Below are 25,152 nucleotides of genomic sequence, written 5' to 3' on the forward strand. Positions count from 1 at the left end.
TATTTCAGTCACTGTGAAACATTCAATGAGCTATAAATCTTTAATTAAAAACTGACTTCAAGATGAATTATAAACATTTGTACAATACTTTACTTTATGTAACGTCTTGAATTTGACATTTTCCTCATGTCGCTATTTAATAAATAGGGTAGATAAGATGATATAACCCTGGGGATAAGTCTGTCGGCTTTTACTTAACATCATTTCAAAATATACTCTGCGTCTTGAAGCCTTTTGAGGCCCTGAACACAGGTTCATGATTTTATCCCCCTTCAGGCACATGTCTTGCAAAATGAGAGCTGCCTTTAGTGATTCTTCAGTGAACCGAGAAAGATTATTTCTACATTCTGCTTTGTCAATATGTGTTTGGTTCATTTTGCCACCATTTTCCTTCATAGGAGGGAAGGAAGTAGATTTCAGATGAAGGAACTATGAATATCTTTTTTTATGACTTATTTTTGTACTGTTTAAACTGTGCACATCAAATGAATAGCATCAAAAATGTAGAGGTGAATCATTTTAAAGGGCCAGTGTTTGGTATTTATCTTCAGAAATGGAATTAATTCTTCATTAGTTTTTTTTCATTTGTGTATAATCACCTGAAACTAATAGAGTAGTTGTAGTTCTGTTGCATTAGACTGAGCCTTTTATTTCTAAAGGGACAGTGGGTCTGTCGCGGCATTATCTGAGTGGCACATGCACGAGTTTATCCGCCATTTTGGACAGCTGTGTACTGCAACATCACAAACAACATTAAGAACTGCACTAACCCTGGAAATTTTGTTTAGTTAGCTTGTGATTCCATGTACTGATTCATATGATTGGACGGCGATACTTGGGCAGCCACTCACATCGGGTGGTGACAGGTTCCTCTTCCATGCAGTCGGCCATGTTTCTACAGTAGCCCAAAAGGAACGAACCAAACACTGGCTTTAGAGGGGGCCTTTCACATTTTTAGCGGCCACTGTATGGGGTTGGCGAGATGAGGGAGTCATTAGTAACTTGCAATCTGCAAATTCACCACTAGATGCCACTTAATCCTCCATACTGGCCCTTTAAAGGATGTTAAATTGTTCAGAGCTGTCAATCACCACCTCCTATGTGATGAGGGCGTCGTTACATAAAGGATCTCTAGATCGTAGAGACTTTTAAAGGCCAAAGTAAGGATTTTTTTAAATAATACTGAGGCCATGAGTCATAAATAAAGGTTCCTTCAAAGTCTTCCCCATACCGTCAAGTACAAACATCTGTGGGGAAATATCGATTCCTTTATTTATTCATTCATTGGTTGGCCTTAAATATATCATGGTCTGACAAATACTGCAGTTCTTTGCACACCAGGGAGTCTCACAGACGGTGTGCTGGATCAAAAACTCAAACTCTAAGGCCTGATTGAATTATGTGTCACCACTGTAGCATAGAGTTTCTTACAATATGAGTTGCATTGTAAGTGTTTTGTCTTCTCATCGGTTGGTCATTCACCTTGTCCACTCAGCTTTATCTCTTTTTCGATGAGGCAGAGAGCCACATATGAGTGGAGGTCATATTCAGATAAAGTGATTAAGGTTCTTTAGAGGAACAGCTCCTCTTGCGGTATCCCTCTGTGTGTTTGACATGAAAAAAGACTGAACCAGAACAACAGCTGGTTACATAACACCTGTAATACACACTAATCATATACAATTATAACAATTGTATTAGTATTTATTATACAATCTCTTTGACGTTTTTAATCAACATGGCTTGTGAAGTATACAACACATCAGCTGTCCTTGCAGTGCCGTGATGAGTGAAGTAATTAGCTAATTGAATGCAGTATATACTGTAGCTATTCAGCAGCGCCATAAAGCTTCTGCTGTGCTGACTCACTCCTAAGCTTCCTCTGGAAGTTACATAATGTTGGGAAATTAAATTAGGGTTTTTCCAAAATCAGATGGCTGCAAAACACAGTTCAGTAGATGTTCAGCAGTTTTCAGTGGTGCTGAATACACTATTGAAACTAGACCAAAGTTTTAATCCACAGTGCTGAATCTAGAAAAGAGGCCACTGACCACCAACATTGTTCTGATTTGTCATTCTAAAAAGGAGGCTGAGCTTTTGACGGGCTCAATCATGCAAAGTGATGATGACAGGATATTATGCAAACTAAATGTTCCTCTTGTGTGCTCCCCTCTGCTGTTGGTCTCCAGCAAACATGGTATCACTGAATCCTCTGGCCAGACAAAGCATCTTTCAGTCATGTTGCAGATGACACCACCGACCCACATCTGAGTAAACAGCAAACAGGAGTACAGGAGCAAGCGCTGCGAGACAGCTGCACAAAAGCCACCAGCAGCAGGCCTCATCAAACAGGAAAACACCAGCATCATGTAGTGAGCGTGGCCAACAAAACTACAATTATACAAAGACAGATGCACAAGCTATTATCCCAAAACCAGACCTAGACATAGATTTGTTCTGGAGGCACACACTCGCACGCACAGAGCGTTGTGTGAGTAAATACCACTCCACTGGGTTAGTAAACAGCCAGGTGTATACTCTGCAGACGGAGCCTGACACACGGCAAACATGGATAAAACAGAGAGCTCCGGCTCTGTATAACCAGACTGTTGTCATATTCAGGAGCTGTGGCGGTGCTGGTGTATACAGCAGAACACTGTGTTCCCATCTTGCCCCTTCTTGTAACAGTCATCCATTATCACACCACCAACTCACTGGCAGCAGCCATACAGCTCGACTGGTTCCTCATTATGCTCATTCGGTTACTGAGCAGAAAATAAGCCTTTAACCTGATATAACCGAAACAGTATGGGCATGTGAGCTTCTGTAGTACAGAGGGGATCAAATCAATGGGACCATTTTGCATAATTTGGTCCAAAGCAGGTCAAATCAATGCTGCTTATTCCATTGTGCCGCAAGAATCAAATGACAAATGCTTACTGAAAAAATGAAGTGTCGTTTTTTGTATTTGTTGTGCCTGAATTTGATTTTATTCATCTGATGACTTATCATTAAACTAATTCATGTCTACCATAACAATGGCCTATTTGTTAATGTTCCATATGAATGGCTTGTTAAATTAACATGTACATGACCCAACCCGTCCCCCTGAGAGAACCAACGGTGTACTGCAGGTCGATGATGAAGGAAGCTTTTCACTACATGGTCAAATCTGACACTGACTTTACATCAAAAATCACATCATGTCAAATTAGTAAAGTATAGTAGACTTATAATTTAATTTACTTCATGGCTCATACAAATTAAATTTAATAGTCTACTATTTTCTTAGCAACTCTGAGGTAATCTGTTTCCTGACTGGAGAACTTTCACTAATGTTATAACAATGCAAACCTTGTATCTTGCTGCCTTTCCATGTAATATATGATGTTAAATAGAATATCGTTGTGTTTTGTACTGTTGGTTGGACAAAACTTCCCCTTGACTGAAACTAAATGATTAATTAATTCAAATAATTAAAAATGATTCTTATCATCTTCTATATCCTGCTGTTCTTGCAAAAGAAAGAATGGTTTTCAGCACAGCTTTTTGATATGCGAGTCCAAACGATCACTGAGTGGTCTTAGTTAAATTTGGACCTTGTACTGTTTAAAGGTTAAGGCTGCAACATTTCAAAAGTTCAAACAGCTAAAAAGGCCAAGCTTGAAATAGCTCCATTACAAGATGGTCTTCTTAAACATAAAAGAAGAAAAATGGGCCTCTTACGACAGAGACATTTCTATTCATTTATTATTTATTCATTTTATGTTGCATTCATCTTCTTTGTCCATTGTTTTTAAGCTATGGTTCAAGATTAACCCGAAATGTGACCTACTGCAGCGCCGTGGTCTGGCACCCAAATATAACTGTGGCTTGGTATCTGTGTCTGAAGCTGGTGCATTTAAGACAATCATCCTTTTCTTTCCACCCTCCCATCACAAATCACTTACTATCTTTTCCCCTCTTTTCTCTGTCTAGTAAATCTCTCTCCCTCTCGCTCTCTCTCTCTCTCTCTCACTCTGCCTTTAAAGGTGATTATCTTAGATATTTTATTTCTCCGTGCCAATCTGTTCATCTTGTCAGATGCTCTGTATGGTTTGCATTGTGTGCATTAATCAGTATGAAATGCTTCAAGAAGTAATGAAAAATGACCACACAGACAACATTAACGCAACTTTGGAAACAGGATCTTTGCTTAAGTGTTTATTTGGAAGACTGGAAAGGAAAAGATTTGTACAAAATTCTAGGATGACGCCAATTTACCATTGCATTGTGAGATTGATGATAGACATGGGGGAAAATAAGCTTTATATAATAAACATAGCTGACTGATCACAGACTTGGGTGAGGGATACTAGTAGAGGTTAATAGCCTGAAACTACTAGCAGCAGGCTAGCATGCTTTGCTGCATTCACATGCTGATGGTCCAACTTTCCAATTTTGAAAGTTGTTCTCCTGACTTCTGTGTTAATGTTGTGCTCTTTATTCATACATGCATGCTCCTCAATAAGCAAACAGCAGACCTATCAGCATGGATCCAGTGTGATTATTCATGATGTCTTACTGCATTGGTGTTTGGATGATAACGCTTATCCTGTTCTCTGACATCGATGAGAGCTATCACAGCGACGATTTCAAACACATACAGAAGCCTCTGAAACAGATTGTGTTTGACAGAAAGGGAGTGGTGCACTGGCTCTTTCTCGAGGTGGCACAGGAACATGTGACACCCATAATAACACAGGAGAAACGTAGAGTGTCTACCTGTCAAACAGCATCATGGCCGCCGTTTGTTGTTGTTATTTATGCATCAGTGGGAGTCATCAGACAAAGAGGAAGATGGAGGACTACAGTAATGATCCTGCTTCAGCTCTTACCTCCGTCTTCTTTTCTTTAATGTGGAAAATCACCACTGCTAATCTCTGTCTCCGCCTCTCTTCTCTTTGTCTTATTCCGGTCCATCTCAATTCTTGGTGCTGTTCCTGGAACATCAGAATTAATGATGCTCGAGGACCGTCCAGAGTCTACCTTTTGAGCAAGCTATCGGGTCTGAAATGACTTTTACTCATGCTCAGAGTCTATTACTATACTGTTCACTAATTATTTTAATGAAATCAACTGATTTTTTTCTGTTTCTTCTCAGCTTTCTCTTGCTGTTTGATTAGGTTTAGGAAAACATGGTTTGAAGGGATATCTTCTCGCATGTATATTTTTCAGATCTTTCTCCCCAAGTCACAATATTAAAAAACAAATACATGATTGATCAGTTGATGATGGTGCTGGATCAACGTAGTGTTATGATATCAGATGGTGCGTCTTAGTCCAGTCACACCCTTGTGATTGTCCCTTTGCAGCAACATTTCACAGGGTTCAGTGTAACTGCACAAATATATTCTTGTGTCCTAATCGACCACCGACCAGCGGCCTGCCGTCATTTCATGCGTTTCTATAAGCATGATGATGTACATTGTGTTCATCAAAGAAAACTTTTCTCAAACAGTGATTACAACTTCCATACCTCATAATTATGACCTAGAATCTCATAATTACGAGAAAACTATCTTGTAATTATGAGAAAAGAATTACGACAATTACAGCGTAGGGAAAAAAAATGTGTGATTAGAACAGTTTGAGAAGACAGAAAAGTGATGACATGGGCTGATTTAATTCTGATTTGCTTCAGTTTAACTGCTTGGATTGACGCACGAATAGGCATTGAAATGGTTGAGTAATGATGATTACCATGTTAAGGCTGCACAGGCGTCTTTAATTGCTGGAACAGTTGAGCACGTACGTACTAAACACTCGCTGATCTACTTGAGGTTGCTCTTAAAGGTCCACCAATCTCAGCAACTACTGGATGATCTAAAGTTTCAAACCTTAAAGGTCCCATATTATGAAAAGGGTAAGTTTTCTCTGGTCTCTACATATATAAGCCTGTCCTCCCTAAGCCTGCCAACTTCCAGAATAAGGAAAACCAGCTATTCCTGCACGGTCTCTGCAGCCCACCCACTGGTAAAACAGCGCTCCTACAGGCTGTTCAGATTCAGCTCCTTTCGTTACGTAACAAAAGGAGTCATTATCATAGGCCAGCCTCCTCTGCGCGATGATAGGAGATATCAGAGAGGGGGCCTCCATCCCCGAGGTTGTCATTGGAAAATACAAAAAAATCCCAATAAAATAAAATGATAAGATTTGTGGATTTGAATTATTTTAATTAGTTTCTTTTTTCAGTGCCAATACTTGTTTCGATGCCAATACAACTGTTTTCAATACAAATGTTTCAATGACAGTGTTTCCTTTTTCAGTACTGGTTTTGTTTTCAATGCCAATTTTTTTTTTGGATGCCAAATTTTAAAGTCACCGTTCTGGCTCCATATCGCAACCACTTGTTGCAATTGTTTTAAATAACTATTATGAGTACCAATCAGGTTAGTTTAGTTTTTGCTATTTAACATGATTGTCTTTTTGTTCTATTTCCGATTATTTAATTTTATCTAATAAGTTCTTCTGGTGTTGCCTGCAAGGCTGTAATGGTTTTAGTGGTTTGAAGTGACTGAATGTTCACAATTTTATTCTTTTATCACACTAGTGCAGTGCCCGTAAGAAAAATGTTCTCCTATGGAAAAGTGGGAGGTTAAGTAGCTTTTTCATGGATGGCCAAATTAGTCAGGGATATTTAGGTTTGTTGTGAAATCCAACAATCCAGGGTATAATTGGCCGTTTTTGACTATTCTTGATTTTGCCATTATATTTCCCCTTAAAAATTATTTACTTGGTCTCATTATTTTCAGCATAACCTCACATGTGTGACTGTACAGTTATTTTTTTAATTTGACATACTGTATTAACACAATGGACCTAAAATCAGTAGAAAGAGTAGAAAAAGTTAGATTTTTTTACTGTGAAAACCACAAATGCGTTTAACAAACCATTTTTTATTACTTATAATGCAAATATAAATTGTTGTTTGCTAAATACGTGCATACATTTTAAAAATGTACAAAGTTATATGTAACTATTTACATTTAAATGCAGGCAATGCTCAGGTCTGCCTGTGCTCCTTCCAGCTGAATAAAGAGCTGCACTGCCTGCTCCACATTCAGCTTCTCCTCATTGTTCTGACTCATCAAACAAAAAACGACTCTACTACACACTAAACACACTACACCAAACACTACATAACACACTAACTATACACTCCCCATGCTAAATGTCACAAATCTCTCAACTCTCAATATCGCTGTCTATACACCAACCGTCGTTGCCTGTCAATCATCCGCCTTCGTCCCTCCCACAACTTCCTGTTCCTCAACAACCAAACTTGCTGCTTTGACACTTTCGTGACAAAAGCCCATTTTTTACCGTTTCTTCTGCACCAGACACAAAGCAAACGTGACGGCAATGTTCGCGAAAAAGCGTGGTGGACATTATTTACCCTAGGTCCGGTTTTGGACGTGCCGGTGGGTCCGGTCCATTGACTCGGAAGGTGGGCCGTGTAGGTTGGCTAGCGGCTAGCAGCTAGCTACACACGAACATCCACAGATTCCGATTCCACTTTGTTGTCCGCGCGTCTCCGGATCTCCTCATTAATCCACAACAGTCAGTTTAGATGCACAGAACAGAACGGGACCGAACCGCCGGCAAAATCCCGGTCCAGCTCACGCCGCTGCAGGTATAAATCCGCTTGTTTCTTAAGGTGGGGGGTCGCGGTCGGCTCTGCAGTGATTGGCTCTGCTGCGCACGTGACTGTGGTGGCTCGGTGGACAATGCTCTTGGAATTTGTAAAGCATTCATGAAATAATTTATTAACGGTATCATTGCAGTCCAAACAAATGCGAAGTCGCACACGCTTGAACCACGTAGCAGCCATGTTGTAAGTCTCAGGTCAGTCTGATCCTAATCCGCAGAGATATTTGAGGCACACAGACACAGACAGACAGAGATTCCTTGCTTTTTATAGAGAGATTATCCTACATTTTTTTCCGTGGCTTTGGCTTTTTATGAGCCTGTTAGGGTTAGGGTTAGGGTTTTGGGACAGCCTCTGTGTTGTTTGACTCAATGTCAACATGAATTGGGGTCACCCTTCAGTGATTTCTTCAATATAAATAAAGGTTGAATTAATAATTTTTCTAATTAAATAATGCCCAAAAATATTGCATTCTGACTGCTAAAATTACAATTTTTGCTGGTTTTCCAAGTTTTATATGATAATTATTTGAATATTTCTGGACTGGGAAAGTTAGTCTGGAGAAAAAACATGCGCTTTTAAGACATTACATGAAGATGTGATGGAATTTCCACCATTTGTTGACGTTTTATAAACCAAAATGATTGAGAATCACTAGAATATTCAAAATTAAAATAATGCATCCATAGTTTCACAATGTTTTTATTTTCTATGATTACAATAATAGCAAAAGCAAATGTGATGTTAGTCCATGTTTTTCAGAATAGGTATAAATAAAGCTTATGAATTGATTAAGTTATACATTTGTGTTTCTGTACAGTAATAAGTGAAACCTGATGCATTTCTGACATGAAATCTCAGCTCTGAGCCACTCACTCACCATTTGAAGCTGAAGATTGATTTATGATTGACGTTATATTATTTGTTGAAATTGGTTAGTACAAGCTGACATAAGCACAGCTGACACATGACACTGACTTGCACAGACCGATTTTGAAACAAAAAATAAAACGATTATTGACGTATATTGTTGAATAGGCGCACAGCGTGACTGTTTTGATTTGTTGTAAATGGTTAAAAACGCATTTTCATTCCAGATCAGCTTTAAGAGAGACTCTACATATGCTCAAAACGCATAATTTGGCCTGACTACCAACTACGGCTGCTGATGTCTGATGTCCATTTTCGACAAATAGGCTTTAATTTTCCACTTTTTTCTGGCTCATGTGTAGCATGTGGGGTAGGGATTCAATCTTATATGATAATAATTTTAAAAAAAAAGAATGACAGGAGCTCTGCAGATTAATCTGTCTCAATCGATGCATACATCACGATGAGATATCAACTGTCCTCAACCAAACAATTCTGCCTCGTGTCTGAGGATTGTGTCCCTCAGAAAACTTAAATTTCTTTATTGTTCCAGCAGGATAAAGGGTGAGCAAATCTCAACTGTAGATGTAGAACATTTTTATACAAAATAAGATGCAGCTTTGGTCGACAGACTAGAAAGGCTCCTTGATGATACATACGATCTCCTTTAATTAACAGGTACAAGCTGCATCCTGAGAGAGAGCAGTTGAAATAGAAATATCACTAAATGATGTATTGCTTTCAAACCAGAGCAGTTACATCTCTGCCTCTTGTGAGGAATAATCCCTTGCCACTTTGAAACATAAAATATTTTACATTTGCACACGAAACACTCGCACGCCATAACATTTGCATTTCTGCAGCTATTTTTGTCAGCACATGACTCCCCCGCTTACACATGCTAGGTCACAGGAATGGCTTATATAAATTAAATGCACTAGGGCAAATATGAGTCAATTTGATCCTGATTGTGATTGCTGCCTTCAAAGTAGTAAAAACCTCCGGGAAAAGACGGTGTTTTCCTTCCAGCAGGTAAGATCTTAGCCTCCTCTCATGGTTACACGCAGAAAGGGGCAATGTTTAATTTTGGTCCTGCACAGATTGGAGGTGTAGGGGTGTTTCACCTGCTGCTTTTCAGCTGTCATCGCATTAGAATCCACTTTCATATCCAAACCATTGATGAACACCTTTATTCTTCAATACAAGTGTTGCTAAAACATGCTAAAACGTCTGCTACTTAATGGGAGACTGTATCATTCCACAGCAGCAGCCTTCAAATGCTGACTGACGCATTTCATTGTTAACTCAAAGCTTGACTTTCACACTGGCTTGCAAAGCTCCTTTCACTGACGAAGGATGTCTTTTTTCCGGGACGAACACCATTTAACGATCTTACATAATAATGCAAATTATTTCAATGTCATTCTTGCACTCTTCTCCATTTACTGCAGCCGCTCTGCTGTGTGTCTCATGAACATAATGAGCTCAGGCTGCTTCACCTCAGCTAACTGTGTGTCTACATGTATGTGGCTCACATGTCATCTCTGATGTCACTAAAGGAAGACGAGAGAAATAGAAAGCAGTGACATTAAACACTTAACTGGTTTCTATATTTAAAGTTAATGACAGTCCTTACTGCATACACTGGTTAGAGCTTATTCCTATTAATTTTTTAATGTTGCTAATTTTACTCATGTCTCTTTCGATGATTTTCTTCTCCCTCTTCTTCTCCCTCAGCTCCTTCTGCTAGTTTCTCTCCTCATGTCAATGTGTAATCCTTTAACCAGTGGTTAAAAGAGTAGTGAAAATCTATACTCCAGCATGAGTAAAGTTACATTACTAAAATATGAATCATAAAAAGTAAAACTACTGATAGTAAAATTACAAAAAGTAAAAGTAAAGTAAAAGTATTCTCCTCAAACACTACTTGGAATATTAGCTACATTTTAACCACTGATGTTTAATGCATTATCAATAGCAGGCCTTCAATCAAAGGGGTTTCTATTTCTCCAAGTCTTCAGTCTAAATTTCTCCTAACTCCTGCTGAGTTGAGAAAAACTTGAGAAATACCGCAAAATGGCTTAATTATTGTAGTTTGAATAGTTGTAATTAGTTACTCCACTCCTACCTTTAACCGGCTCAGCTGCTGCAGTAACCTAAATCATTTTCACTTACTACAATGTTCATCAATTGAAGAAATAGGTCAACAGGTCATGAAAGGTTATGTTATTATCTCAGTGTTTCCCCTGGTCTGTATGTGGAAGTGTCCTTGGCAAGATACTGAACCCCAAACTGCTCCTGATGTGCTGGTCGGCACCTTGTATGGCAGCCACCACCATCAGTGTATGTATGCATTACTGTAAGTCGCTTTGGACAAAACAACTGTTAAATGTGTATTTTCACTGTGCGCTGCTCTAACCACCATGGCGAGACATTCCCCTTGCTTTTACCAACACAAATCGCAAAAATCAACAGATTTGATACACCGTCATATGAAAATTGACGGTTATTGTACCTTATGCATTTGATTATCTGAGGTATTGGATTATCCTTTATTAGCGTTAAGAAAATATTGTTTATTTAAACATAACATCTGTCGGGAGACAAAAGCACCTGTTCAAACAAAAAACCTTCTGTTTTTATCTCATCACAGGTGCACTGGGAAGTTTTGGTAAAGAAATTTTAATGAGAAGAGAAAAATCTTCATTGACTGATTTTATTTTTACTTCTCTGCCTGAACAAACTCAATAAACAAAATTCATTTTCATGACTGTTTTACTTTTTACTGTTCATATGTGGCAGACCCTGCCACCTTTCTAGCTTCAAAAAGTGTTCTTAGAACATCTTGTTTATTCAGTTATGGAGAAAAATAATATTATTATTATTAATATAGTAAATATAATAACAATACTAATAATAATACAGTAAAAATGTCATACTGTTGCAACCCTACAACAAACACTATCCAGATACAGCAAGTCATCATTAAGAACCACAGCTTTTGCATTAATCACAAACCAATTATTATGAAATAAAACGTAAAAGCATAAAATCAAACCTAGTCTATGTGATACCAGTTGACAATTGGCATCCCAAGATCTTTTGCCAGGCTCAGCACTGAACATCAAAGTAGCAATCTTCCTTTAAGAACCACTGATTTGCATTCTCAGTCCATTTCACATTCACATCACAAAGCCTGCTGCACAATTCAGATCCTTTCCCGCCGAGTATCAATGGACGGCACACTGTATCATATTAGAACGCTGAGCCGAGACGCTCTCCATTAAGTTAGCCTGCTGGCAGACGAGTTGATTGGGTCAGATTATCGTCGGGGCATCACACTTTCTAATTGAAAACATACTGAACCCAGGAGATTATTCAGCTCTGAGATACACACTCGTTGTGATCTGTAAAAAGCATTTGGGTTTGATTAAGCAGGATTAATTTGCAGCAATTTGACTCTTGTTCGATGTTGCTTGGCTGTGCGAGCGCTTCCATTTGTGATTCAAATTCAAATCTGCAATAAATAAGTATATTGGGGCTTTTAGGCCATCTGTATGTACAGTAGACTGACTCTTGATATAATAAAAGCAACATTATGTAACTTTTTTATCTTAAAATAAAAGCTTCAAAATAATGTTGATGGTGGAGTGTCTTGTTTTTGGATCCCATACACTGAAATGAGCAAAAAACACAGCCACAGTGGACTTAATGTGTCTGTAGCTTTGAGTTGATGTTGACGTGAGCATGCTAACATGCTATACTAAGATGATAAACTTTACACCAGCTTGTTAGCACTTTTACTAAGAGCATGTTAGCATGCCCATGTCAGCATTAGCTCAAAGGAGAAGTACATCATGAAGTCTGCTGTGTCTGTAAACTTTTAGTCTTATTAGGAAGGCAAACAAGAATAACAACAACAAAAAAACACAGAAAGATTAATTTATTAATATTTTAGTTTATTTTGCTGCTCAAGACTGTTTTATGGCACAGCAGGGCTTTGAGCTAATGAGGACATCATTATGCTTACATGCTCTGATTGAAAATGCTAACAAGCTGATAGTTAGCAGGTGTGAAATTCACTATTTTGTGATATGGTATCAGTTTAGCATGTAAGCATGCCAATGTCAACATCAGCTCAAAGCACAGCTGTGGCTAAATACAGCCACACAAAGTCAACTGTGGCTGTTATCAGTCAGTAAGGACAACAAAAATATATTTGCACAGAAACAATAAAAAGCTTCAACATCCTTATTTATTGCAGATCTGAATGATGATTGGGAGTTCTCATACAGTCAAACAACATCAAACAGGAGTAAAACTGGTTAATGAAACCCAGATGCCTTAATGAATCACAATTAATTTTTGAGGGTATTTTGTTCATAGATTTGTTCATTTGTTCATGGTGTTAGATGAAAAGTCAGAGATTACAAAAGTGATTACGATCCATCCTGATGGAGACATCAATGTCTGCACCTTAATTTCATGGCAGGCCATCCAACAGTTGCTGAGAGAAATACCACAAATGTGAACCTTGTAATAGCACTAGAGGGAAAATCACAGGATCCCCAAAGTCATTAGGATTCTTCAGGGAACCATGAATGTCTGTACTAAGATTTGTGCCAACTCATCCGCTGGATGCTGAGATATTCCACTGTACTGTTATTGAAGTGAAAACGTTGGACAGCCGGTGGCACTAGATGAAGCCAGGGGTTGAACAACTTCAGTAGACTTCATCCTCTGGAGATCATGAATGCTTGCACAACATTTTTTGGCAAATCATCAATTAAGTCTTGTGTGTTGAGCTATTTCAACATCGCCATCAAAATAAAATTAAATGTCTTTCTAAATTGCTCAACTCATTATTACATAACACATCAAAATAATAACAAAACTCTGTTGTTTCAGCCACAGTAACCCCCCAAAATGTCCTTGATGGTTAATTCCTCCGTGCACTCAGTTCATGTGGCTTATGGCCGTCACATGAAGGAGGCGTTTGCCCTCCAGGACTATCCACAACATCCAGAACATACTTCCATAAATTACCCCCAATACATTCTATATCTGTCAATCATTAACTGACAGCACATTTAGGGATGGGGGCAAGATAATTAGCCTTGCATGCAAACACATGTGCCACCAGTAAAATACGCACCTACACTCAACCAACAAATGAACAGCAGCAGCCTTCAAACGGTTGCTTGTGAGAATGTCTTTCAGACCGAATGGGAAAATATCTCCCTCGCCCTTCAAAAAAAGGAAGCAACTGCCTGTTACTGCCCTATTGTGTTACCCTTTCACAAGGTTACAGCAATACATTTTCAAGAAAGCAGCAGTGGAGCTCGCACACTCTGCAGGCTGGCCTGTTTCTCTGTGATAGCCCATCACTGCCGTTTGTGTGCCAGAGCTCCTAATAACGGATTATCATGGAGCTGCTCCACATGTTTCGCTGAGGCCTCTAAGTCTTTTTCATTACAGAAATTGCTCCATCATATTTCTGTGACTAATCTATAATGGCCAAAATTGCAATAGGCTACATATTCGATGGTGCTCCCAGTTTCCTTAATAGGTGATTGTTTATGGATGTTTGAGGAGGCCACGTTCAAAGGAGGATCACTGTGGAGAGTTCCGTGTGCTTGGTCACAAATATCTTCTGCCACCGCCACACGGGACAGAAACATGATTAAATGGCTGTGAAATGCCATGACTCTACAAAATGCACATAGCCTTCGGAAAAGTAATCAACTCGCATCTTAGTGCTCCGTGTTGATGAATGTTTCTGTGTGATTAGTTATCCTCTTTCAGTGTCATTTCAATTGTTTTTTTTAAGCCAAAGGATGGACATTTGGAGCAAATCATAGTCTTGCAGCAGCAGACTGGAGGCAGACAGACACACTTTGATTCCCTGCTCTGACAGCAAAGCATTGGATTTGTTTGTCCAGATATTCACTCACCCACAGCGGAGGCTTGTGGCTGCCTGAGCGACCAGATATGAAAGTGCATTAGTAAGCATGCACAACACTATCAGTAACCTACGCCGGACGGGACCACAAACAAAACACATAGATGCAAAACACGGTGGTTTATGCCACCCACATGCACTCGGGCATGAGTCAGCACAAAAATCCAGACCATATGGTCTAAACTGTGTCCAGTGGAATTGTCTCCAGGTTAAACAAAAAAACAACGCTCGCAAGAGCAATGCCCATGTTGTTTACAGCGCTCCCTCGCATGAGTGACACATGATCGGCCAGAGATTAACTGAGCTGAATGAATCTCCAGCAGGTACACACTGGGTGCCATCTCTGTCTTGTGAGGAGAAGCTGCTGTAGTCTCCCGTTGAAGCATGTGACGATCAGTGTTTTCACACATGCACCTACAGTACAATTGCATTTGTTCCTAAATCTACCCATGACAGGAAATTGCCTTTACAGCCTTGGAGTACAAACGGCAGATGGTCTATTTCTGGCGTGGCAGACAAATGTACAAACGACTGGCTCCAACAATCAATTCCACCTTCCTTTGGTACAGTACAGCAGCGCCTGTGCACGGTGACTTTGACAGTAAGGACACCATGACCCAAAACTGGCTTCAACATCAATGGAGCACCACAGCAGCAGTGTGAAACCAGGATGAGGGCCCTGTCCCCTCACAGTACAGCACATAAATCACATAATCTGGAGCCTATGTAACAAATAATACATCAAATTCAGTGCTTGGATGTAGAAAAATTGCCCTGAAATTAATTAACTCTAACCCATTGAGAGGAGCCAGGCTCATCTGCAGAGGAGAAAGGCTATTAAGCAACCTTCCTCAAGAGGTTTGTGCCTAAAAGTCACCTTGGGAGGCCAAATTGACGGAATAAGTGATGGCGCAAACGGATTGGTATTGGGTATCCGCCAAGAAGGCAGCTGCATATGTAATGGAGATGCATGATTCTGGATGACATGTAGCCAAAAAAGGGGAATGTCTACATCCTGGTTTTGTTTTTTAGTTTTTTGTTTTTTTGCTTGGTTTTTTTTGTTTGTTTTTTTCTCCGGTTATAGTCGCCATCCACCATCTCTTGAACGCCCTTTCAATTGATGGGCTTGATGTCACTTGTGAGTGTGTACAGAGGGGCTGCACTCAGCCTGCAGCTCTGCAGTGCCATGTGTCCTCTCCTCTCACTATCCCGGAGCTTCGAGCGCTTTTTATGCCTCTGTGTGCTGCTGTCATGCTCCGAGGATTTCAGCATTTTTTTTGCGTCAAAAGACCAAACAATCAGTGGCCTCACCGGGACCGTGCTGGAGCCTCTCCGTGCGCTACCGGATAGGCCTAGTGGCCAAACCACCACCACCCCCCTCTTTCTCTGTACTCTACCTTATGTAGGTCATCAATGACAACATCTGCGATATGAAAGGAGGCATTCCGTCAGCATGTGCTTATTAATGATGCCTTTTGCAGCCGACGGGGCCCTTACCTTCTGCTGTCGCCGTGCCATGTCGGTGGGCTGTTTTGCATTGAAGGGGTACGCGACGCATCGCATCACAAAAACATACAGCTGCAGCTTCTTCTTGCGCTCGTCCTCGTCCCTCTGCAGCTTCTCCAGGTCCTCTTTCTCCTCGCTGGCGGCGGACGGGCTCGGGCTGGTCGGACGGGCGCTGCTGCGGCTGCTGCTGGGCGCCAGTCCTCCAGAGCTCTCGCTGGTCCTGCTCGGAGAGATGCGGGATCCGGCCTGAGGTGCCATCGCCTCTTTGCTCTCCTCCTCCACTATCCCGTCAGATTCCTCCTCGCTGGACGACGGGTCTAACATCTTGCTCTAGAGGTGATAGCCTGACCTACAACAAGGTTTTTTCTTTTTCTTTTCTGGTGTGCGTGTGTGAGAGAGAGAGAGTGCGTGAAATTCCCCAATGGTGGCTGAGTCTTATCCGTGCCTGGATCTCATGTAGAGTATGCCCGATGTCAGGACGGGGATAGGCCCCGGTTGAGCTCGCTCGCTGGGAGATGTGAGCAGGACGAGTGGAGCTGGAGGAGGAGGAGGTTTTTTAGTCTGCTGCTTTCACGCTGAGCTCTCTCCGCCTGCGCCGACCGCTCGTCGATGCTTACGTATCCTCTGTGTTTTATTGGCCAGTCACCGCTGCGGATGTGAGAGGGGGAGGTGAGAAGAGAAGCGGAGGGGAGGGGCAGGGGGAGTGTAGTGTACAGATGAGAGGAGGGAGAGCGGCTTCTTCTTCTCTTCTTCTTCTTCTCTCTCTCTATGTGTGTGTGTGTGTGTGTGTGTGTGTGTTTTCCCTTTTTTCTCTATGAAAGCGGGTGATGGCCTCTCCCTGCCTGTCAGGCGGGGGGACGGAGGCGCGCGGAGCTGGGAGCTGGCCGTGGTCCTGATGGGAGAGCGAGAGGAGAGAGTGAAGGATGCGCGCCTTTCTCTCGTCCTCCGTCTCATCCCGACGGTCTGCAGTGCTTACACCTAAGATGGCTGCCACAGGACTCCTATGATATTGTCACCGAAAACGGGGAACATTGCTCAGTTTATGGGGCTGCGGGTGTCGAGAATGGCTCCTGATCCGAGTCTTGATGGTGAAGGGTGGGGTAGCCATAAAGACCCAACCTCTCTCCCTCCCTCCTTCTCTATCTCTCTCTCTCTCTCCCATCTCCTCCCTCTCTGCCTGCTGGCTGCTGGTCGACAAATTGATTGTTGCAGCATGTGCTGGTATCTGCTGTCAGGACGGTGCCCAACGCTGCAGTCACGCAATAGAGATTTATTAATGAAGCCTGACAGAAATATTCATTTCAGTCAGTAATACTGAGCAGTTTGTGCCTAAATGCAAAAGTGTTGCAAATCAAACACTTGCATGATAAATGGTATATAACATAATAATTAGGAATGCACCATATATAAAGGACAGATAAATCATCAGCCCGATAATGGAAGATGTACATTATCGGTTATCGGCAGTCAAATCTTAGTGCAGCATCTACAGCAGAATGCACCTTTAAAGTTGTTTTGTGAGCAGCCAATAAACACAGAGGAGGACAACAAACACAGCCAATGTCAAATTTGTAATGTCAAACTGCTGCACCTGTTTAGAGCCACGCCAAGAGCCACACATGTCATCACGTTTTGTTTTTTTTGGGGGGGGGGTTTACAACGCAACACGAGGGGAAAAATTCTAGCTATACAATCTCATCATCTATGGAATATCAACAAACCATTTTTGGTCGCTATATTTTAGCCTTTTTTGCACTCACATGTGCATAAAAATAACAGGAGTGGAATGTTTCTATTATTCTATTATCGATTATTTCATTGGTGTCAGACATGAGAGTCAGGTAATTATCGGTTATCGTATCGGCTGAGAAAAATCCATTCCAACATAATTACTGCTTGAATACAGAGTTATTTAACACTTATCTTAATAGGTATATTGTTCTTTGACTGCAGGAGTGACAACTGGCCACATTTACATGAGACTAGCAGCAGGTTCACTTTGTGAGGACAATGATAACAACTTGCGGCAACATTATTCGCTCTACTTTTAACAAATTATAGAATCAAAAACAGGTTAAGTATTATGAATTGGACCAGAACAGGTAGTTATTGGCCAACAGGACATAGAAAATGCAGTGTGATTTGATTTTGACTTGTTGAGTCAAAGACAGCAGCTCTAAAAAGACAATGCAGAACTCTCTGACCCTAACCAGGGGATCTGTTAACCTGTTTACACTGATAAAGATGAATTAGGAGAGACACTACTGATGTAGAAGACGTGATTAAGGAAGATATATTATTATTATTATTATTATTGTTATTATTACTACATGTAACCTGCAGGGACACATATAGAACACCCCACCACAGCTATCTAACAACCCCCTGCTTGCTGTACCACATATCAAGCCAGCAGCTCGCAGTAATGACAGTCTATGGAAAAAGGATGCAGATTTAACCACAGTTGATCGGATAATAATATCTCCCCTGCTGATGAGTGTGAGCTTGTAAAGCTGGTCTGACCACCTGCTCATGACTGGATTTATTCTAACTCTGTTATGTCTGTCTATTTACATCTAATGCTTTTTAAACCTTTTTGACTTATGACCTGTCAGAATTAAGTCATGTCTGCTTGTGACTCCTTCTCACAGGTAGTCTGTGAGTTTGTAGACAAGTCACTTTTAGACCTGAAATCAGTCACTGACTGGCCTCCATCTCAACATGGCAACACGTTTTATATCAAGACAGAGAAGCAGAGGCATGAATAAAAAAAAATGAACGATGATTTTATTTATTCTCTGCTTGGGGTCCGCGTTCATTAATAGTCACTAAGTGCAACTGGAGTGCACACTGACACAAACTGGACTGTTCAGAAATTCAGGGTGCTGCTGGAATATGCACGATCTGATCAATATCGCCATGTTGTTGCTGGAGCTTCATATTTAACATTGCCTCAGGACTATCATTGCAACTGACCAGTCACATGTTTTTTTTATTGTCATAGCTTTGTTACTCGGAGGAAAAGAGAAAATGATATGAGAAAATCTTGTGCAAAGAAAAATCTGCACATGGAAGAAGGTGGCGTTTCAAACACGTGTTTAACTTTGTAAAAGGGTTTATTTTGACCAGAAACCTAACCACATATTATATTTTCCTCACTTTTGCTCTGCTCTTGCAAAAGTGGCGATACATTTTGTTTTATATTGATAGGGACATTTTTCTATTAGGCCATTTTCTGATGGTTGGTGCTTGTGTTAATTCATAGAGAAAGATCAGATTGTACTTCTTTGAACCACCACGCTGTCATTTCAGTCTCAGGATCTGATTTATAGACACACCCCTCCAGTAAAAGGCTTGTGATTTCTGGAAAGAAACATTGCTGTTGAGTTTTCTCAGAGAGTGTCATCGAATTCCATTGTATATTCAAGTGAAGGAAGACACCTCTATGGCCAATATTTCCAAAACATGACATCACACACCAAAACAATCAGGATGGATTAATAGTAGAACAAGAATAAAAATATGTGTTGTATGTTTTAGGGTTGAATTGGCCCTGTAACGTAGGAACACGTGGTGTAAGAGCACAGTTAAATTAAAATAATGAATGTATTAAAACCAGCTTTTGACAAAAGGCCAATCAGTTAATAGATCAGACCTTTAAACATGTCTTTTCTTTTCTTCATCTGCTCAGATTCTTTCACTTTCGGGTTTGAGTCAAGGCTTAAGGATCCCCCCCCCAAACTGATGTTACCCTCCTGACCCTGCATTGTGCTCACCTCCCCCACCATCACAGTACCAGCACACCCATAACAGCCTTTATACTGTGAGTTCAGCATGCACAGAGGATGGGCGGCCCTGCCTACTTCACCTCAGAGATTAAATCGACTCTGACAGCTGGACTGATGGGCCGCTGCTCCAGATGTTCCATTCGCATCTGACCAGCAAATTCCCTGCAGGTACCCATGCTTTCAAGGACTCCTCAGCTCCACTTTTTATTCTAGTGGCTCTCCTGTCGCCCTGACTTGGCATTTAATAGTGCCTCTGTAGTTCACTACACACTGCATTCCCTTGTGTAGTCCCAGCATGAGGCCTGCCTGTGTTCCCAATAGTCCTCAGCTCGTTAGGTTTTCAACAGGCCACTGCCAGCTCCTAAAGGGTGAGGCAGTTAGCAGAATGACACCCTTCCGTATTCTGCGACTGCACACTCTCCAGATGCCCCGGTCCAGCACTAACCTCAGCAGCAGAACTCTCCAAACCTTTTAAACATTAATAATTGACTGGTGTTCTCTGCCCCGCTCCTCCACTTCAGCCAGAGTGTATACACATTAAATGTTGATGTTCTGCAGGGGAGAGCAACACAAAGGCCAGTGGAGAAAAAAGTCACAAGTTTTGTCATGCAAAAAGAGCTTGAATTATTGTTTGTGTTTCTTTTGAGACAAACATTTATGACTTCATTTTGTGGACTGAGGAAAAAGGGTGATACCTGCACACTTACTCCACGCCACAGAAGTTAGGTAAAGACAAAGTTTCAATCCAACTTTGATCATCATCAGCTCAGACTGTTCTTTAAAATGGAAAAACCACGCTTGATTAGTATTGGGAAAATATACTGTTTAGGCTACAAATACCTGATTTTGTCAACACAAACTCTGCTGGAGATCTCCAGATGCCTTGAATACCGGTCTTTTTAGCCACAAACACGGGAGGAATATGTCCCGGTTTCACCCTTACAGATTCCAACGTAGTCTCGAACAGTGGTCACTGGCTTTGCAGACTTCTCACCTAGGTGTAACGGCATCATCATCCCCTCCGCCAACACTGATGATGTGAAATATTTAAGTATAAAGCTGCTTTGAGGTGCATCAACATGTAACAGGGCAAAATCCACCTGCTGATGAGGATCATTCAGTGCAGCATGGATGAATGTTCAAGAACAACTACTCAGTGGACTTTGGTGTGATTATTATCTCAGCTCCTGTGTTCTGAGATGAATTGTAATGTTGACAGTGTCAAAATGTCATGAAATATTTAGTCACATGACCAGCTGAAGAAGGCAACTTCTTAACTTCATATTCACAAAAATCAACACATCTGTCAGATAAATACGAACTCAAACACAGGAGCCGTGTAGCAAGTCTCCTGTTGAATTCGTTTCAACCTGCGGAGAATAATGAATTCTGGAAACACGGCACACTGGGTGCTCAACTATGATGAGCGGATATGAGATGAATCATTTGAACTCCCTTTGACCTGCTGTAGAAATTCATTATTAATTGTAGTCATACTCTACAGGGAACCATCTCATTTTATCGTCACACCTGCTGCCAGTCTGAGCACCGTTTTAAGAGCTTCTTTTTTTTCTCCATTAATTCTGTCTCGAAGTGGTTGAAGACCTGTGAAGAATACAAGGGTCAACAGTAAAATGTGAAATAATAAAACCGCACAAATGGAACCAATAAAGCCGCACTGGAGTCGAGTTCTGTGCTTTAATGTTTTGCATGTCTCTCTCTTTGTATGCCGTCGTGTGTGTGTGTGTGTGTGTGTGTGTGTGTGTGTGTGTGTGTGTGTGTGTGTGTGTGTGTGTGTGTGTGTGTGTGTATGTGTGTGTGTGTGTCTCCGGGGAGAGTTGACACAGACAGCATACAGTATGTAAAGCACACAGTGACGCACCAGACAGCGCAACGCAGCTGAAACATCACAGAAGAAACTGCATGATGATATATTCATGTCTTCCCTGCCTCATTCCTGCTCATTTCATATAGTGTCCCTGACATTCTATGCATATACAATACATGTTTATTTAATTCAGTACTATGTTCTTAAAGAGCGAGCGGGGAGAGAGCTGTGAGGAACGGGATTATTTATGCAGAATCAGATTCATCCTGTGCACTTGAGCTCGTATAGTTCAGATCTGTGTTGCTCTTTTTCAGACTTGAGCTTATGGTGTTTAGTCACCATTCATAAGCTCTAAGTTCAGCTGCATTTGGAAAAGTTTTTTAAAAAAAGGGATTGTCAGAGTGGAAGTGATACACAAACACACACACACTGAGCCTCAGCGTCTCTGGAGTTAGCTGAGGAGCTCTTTGAAATATTTAAATGCCAGGAGCGTTTTTAATGTGAGATTGATGGAATAGGGTCAGTGTCAGCGCTGCAGCTACTATAACCATTTTCAGAAAGAGGGCTTCACACCAAGCAAATACTGTAAAATGACGCTCAATATTTTCACCAAGAACATGTTTACATCCCGGGTTAACTGACATTTGAAGATAGGTGCTGCAAAATACTATCATTTTTTAACTTTTTCATGTGAAACTGACTGGATATATGGATTGCAGAGGAGGGAAATGCTTACCGGAGATGGGTGGTAATTGGCTTTCAAGGAGAAAGGCCATTTAGAAGAAATTAACAATCTGTACAAACCCTTTTACATAACACAGTCGCTCGTGGTTTTTTTAATTTGTTTTTTTCCCAAACACAAAAATAGAAGATGGAGTTCTGATATTTTCATGTTCCCTCTGTGAGGTGGGATCTCAGCACGTCCCCAAGAACCAATTCAGTCTTTAGTTTTATTGCTTTCACATCCTTTTCTGTACAAATCTACTGTTTCTTGTTAACTTACATATTATTTTCCATATTCATTATCTAACAGCTGGACACACTTAACAAAATGAGCTGTGCTCCTTTTGTAGACTATTTGCACAGTTAAGCTACCTTTTTTTATATATAGTTTCAGGCAACTATGACATGGTGTTTTTTTAAGCAAACAGATTTTGCATAAACTCAACCTTAATCACGGGGCTTGCATCTTTTCATTGTCTTTTTCTTTGCCACAGGCTATAGGTTGTCCTCTGGGAGACAAAAAACACTAAATCAACTAAATGGATAGGTAATTTCTTTAGTGGAGGCCCTGTGAAAATTACCAGATTTATGCTTGTCGCTTCCTCGCACAGTTTTCAGGGTAGAGAGGGGGAGATGATGCCAGAAAAAGATTCATTAATAATGCAGCGAGAGGCTGGAGCCTCACCACTTGCACATGATGGAGAAAAAAAAAAAAAGAAAACTACAGCTGTTACACCGGCATAATCTTCGCGCACAACAGTAGGAAAGTTAAGGTGCATTTAGCTTATTGCACATAAAGGAGATACAACCTTCAGCTGGATTTTGGGAGAAAGAGAGAGAGATTAAATGCAGCAAGTAAGTAAGAAGAGCCCCTCTCTGCAGTTTCTCAGATTTTCCTCTCTGGCAGCACAGCTAAGTACTGCCCTCTGTTGGCGTTGAGGTGAACTGTTGTGTCATTGAATAACCAAGACCACAAATAACCTGAATATTTGACGAAAAGTTTGTAGTCTCAGTTGGAAGCAGATGAGGAAAGAACAGCAGAAAATTTGTGGTTTAAAGGTAAAAAAAAAATACAAGTTTTGATATTTAGCTTAACAATCAGTATTTTTTTGATAATCATTATGTGTTAAGGTAGTCAATCCTAAGAAATTCATAATGATAATAAGTCTTAACATGTGGTTATATGACCAGGGACTAGAAGACCAGAAGAATACACATTATATTACCAGGTAGGAAAGTAAGAGGGTCGTTGATGTTCTATCTTCAAAAAGCATTGTATTTCGATTTATAGGACAAGAATGGGAAACATTACCTGTAATGAAATGATAATGAAGAAGAAAAAGATGAGATACTGCAAACAAGAGTGAGACCAGAAGAACACTGTGTTGTTAAAGATATAGCTCAGCTGTCAGTTTAGTCATATTGGTCCTTATAAGAAGAAAAATGAAAACCTCAGTGTCAAAACAGTTGTAAATGAGACATATTATGCTCATTTTCAGGGTTCATAATTTCATTTCTGGGGTTACAACTAGAATAGGTTTGCATGTATTAATGCTCAAAAGACACATTCATTTCCTCATACTGTCCAGCACTACAGCTTTCAAATCCCAAAACCTTTTCTAAGCAAGAGAACCAACATAAACACACTGTTTGTGGAGCAAACATACGTAATGGAAAATAACCAAAAGAAAATACAATGTGCTAAGTTTACCATAATAAAGCTCTTCAAACTAGGTTTTTGACACAGGGCTATTCTTGAATATCCTGGCCACAAATGAACTTATAATGCAAGACCTGCCTCGGTTGATATTGGATTTTAGTGATGCAATTTCCCTGTCAGGTACTCAAGTTATCCAATTACCAAACCTAAGTGATGTAATGAAGGATTGATTATACATAATAGAGTGAGTTTTTATTTAATTTTCTGTGGAAATTAAGAACCTTACACAGATCTCTGCTCTTTTTTGTTTGTTTGTTTGGTTTAACAGAGCAAGATACTAATGAAAGTTCCACATGCACGCATCTCCACAGCACCAGCAACCACAGTCACTTGATTTGGAATTTGAAAGTAACTCGAGGTTTTGATTACAGGTGCAAATTGAGCCAATATATTCCCGCTTCTTTCAGCTTTGGCTAACAAAAACAATCTATTCTTGTCTTTGGCCAACTTGGACAGAAGAGTTTACTGTTATTTCGACTGAATCAACCTTTTTTTTTTTACCCAGTTTACGATCCTGTCAGCCTCCTCTGCAGCATTAACGTTTCTCACTTCTAAAAGTCCTGAATGTTGCTCTCAAATCCTTTTCACCTCAAAAAGCAGCCAGTGAGCTGTTGTGCTTGTTTTTCCACTGCAGACTGAAATGTGATCAGTCATTTTTCCATTCAAAAGCTGTGCCCATGCCTGAGGGAATTAGTCGCACACTTCTGTTGACTTTTCGCACTGATTGTTATTCTTGTTTTTAATCTTAAATTGCCTGCGTCAAGTTTCCAGTGACCCAATTACTTCTATATATATCCCACTGATTCGTAAAGTATATTTTCTACCCTAGCAGCTGGATATCAAACTCTGTTTTATCCACATGAATGAATAACGTTTTTTAAGGTCGTTGAGTGAAGATTTATTTTTATCATTTAACAGTTAGGAGAGGATATCACACATGAAACAGAGCCCTCTGACACACAGCGATGAAAAGTTGAAATCCAGCTGTTACTATAGTTAACAGCCAGATTAGTTTCTGTTTACTTCATGTTATAACTTATATTTTAACCCAGTTTGTTTTACTTT

General features: G+C 40.4%; 1 protein-coding gene across 15 annotated transcripts in view; it reads right to left on the minus strand.

Annotated features, from left to right (window-relative positions):
- The window catches only part of cadpsb (Ca2+-dependent activator protein for secretion b), a 77,357-nt gene extending 60,591 nt beyond the window's left edge, over positions 1 to 16,766 (minus strand). For 6 of the 15 annotated variants that reach the window (XM_030419241.1, XM_030419238.1, XM_030419245.1 and 3 more), the window contains exon 1: positions 16,020 to 16,762. In XM_030419241.1, the coding sequence (XP_030275101.1) occupies positions 16,020 to 16,352 (333 nt within the window). In that variant the 5' untranslated portion in view covers positions 16,353 to 16,762. Of the gene's footprint in view, positions 1 to 16,019 lie in introns of all 15 variants that reach the window. The other 9 variants (XM_030419248.1, XM_030419247.1, XM_030419246.1 and 6 more) reach the window with 4 other exon arrangements.
- Positions 16,767 to 25,152: the final 8,386 nt, after the last annotated feature.

This window comes from Sparus aurata, chromosome 6 (assembly GCF_900880675.1).
Source record: "Sparus aurata chromosome 6, fSpaAur1.1, whole genome shotgun sequence".
Lineage (NCBI taxonomy): Eukaryota > Metazoa > Chordata > Actinopteri > Spariformes > Sparidae > Sparus > Sparus aurata.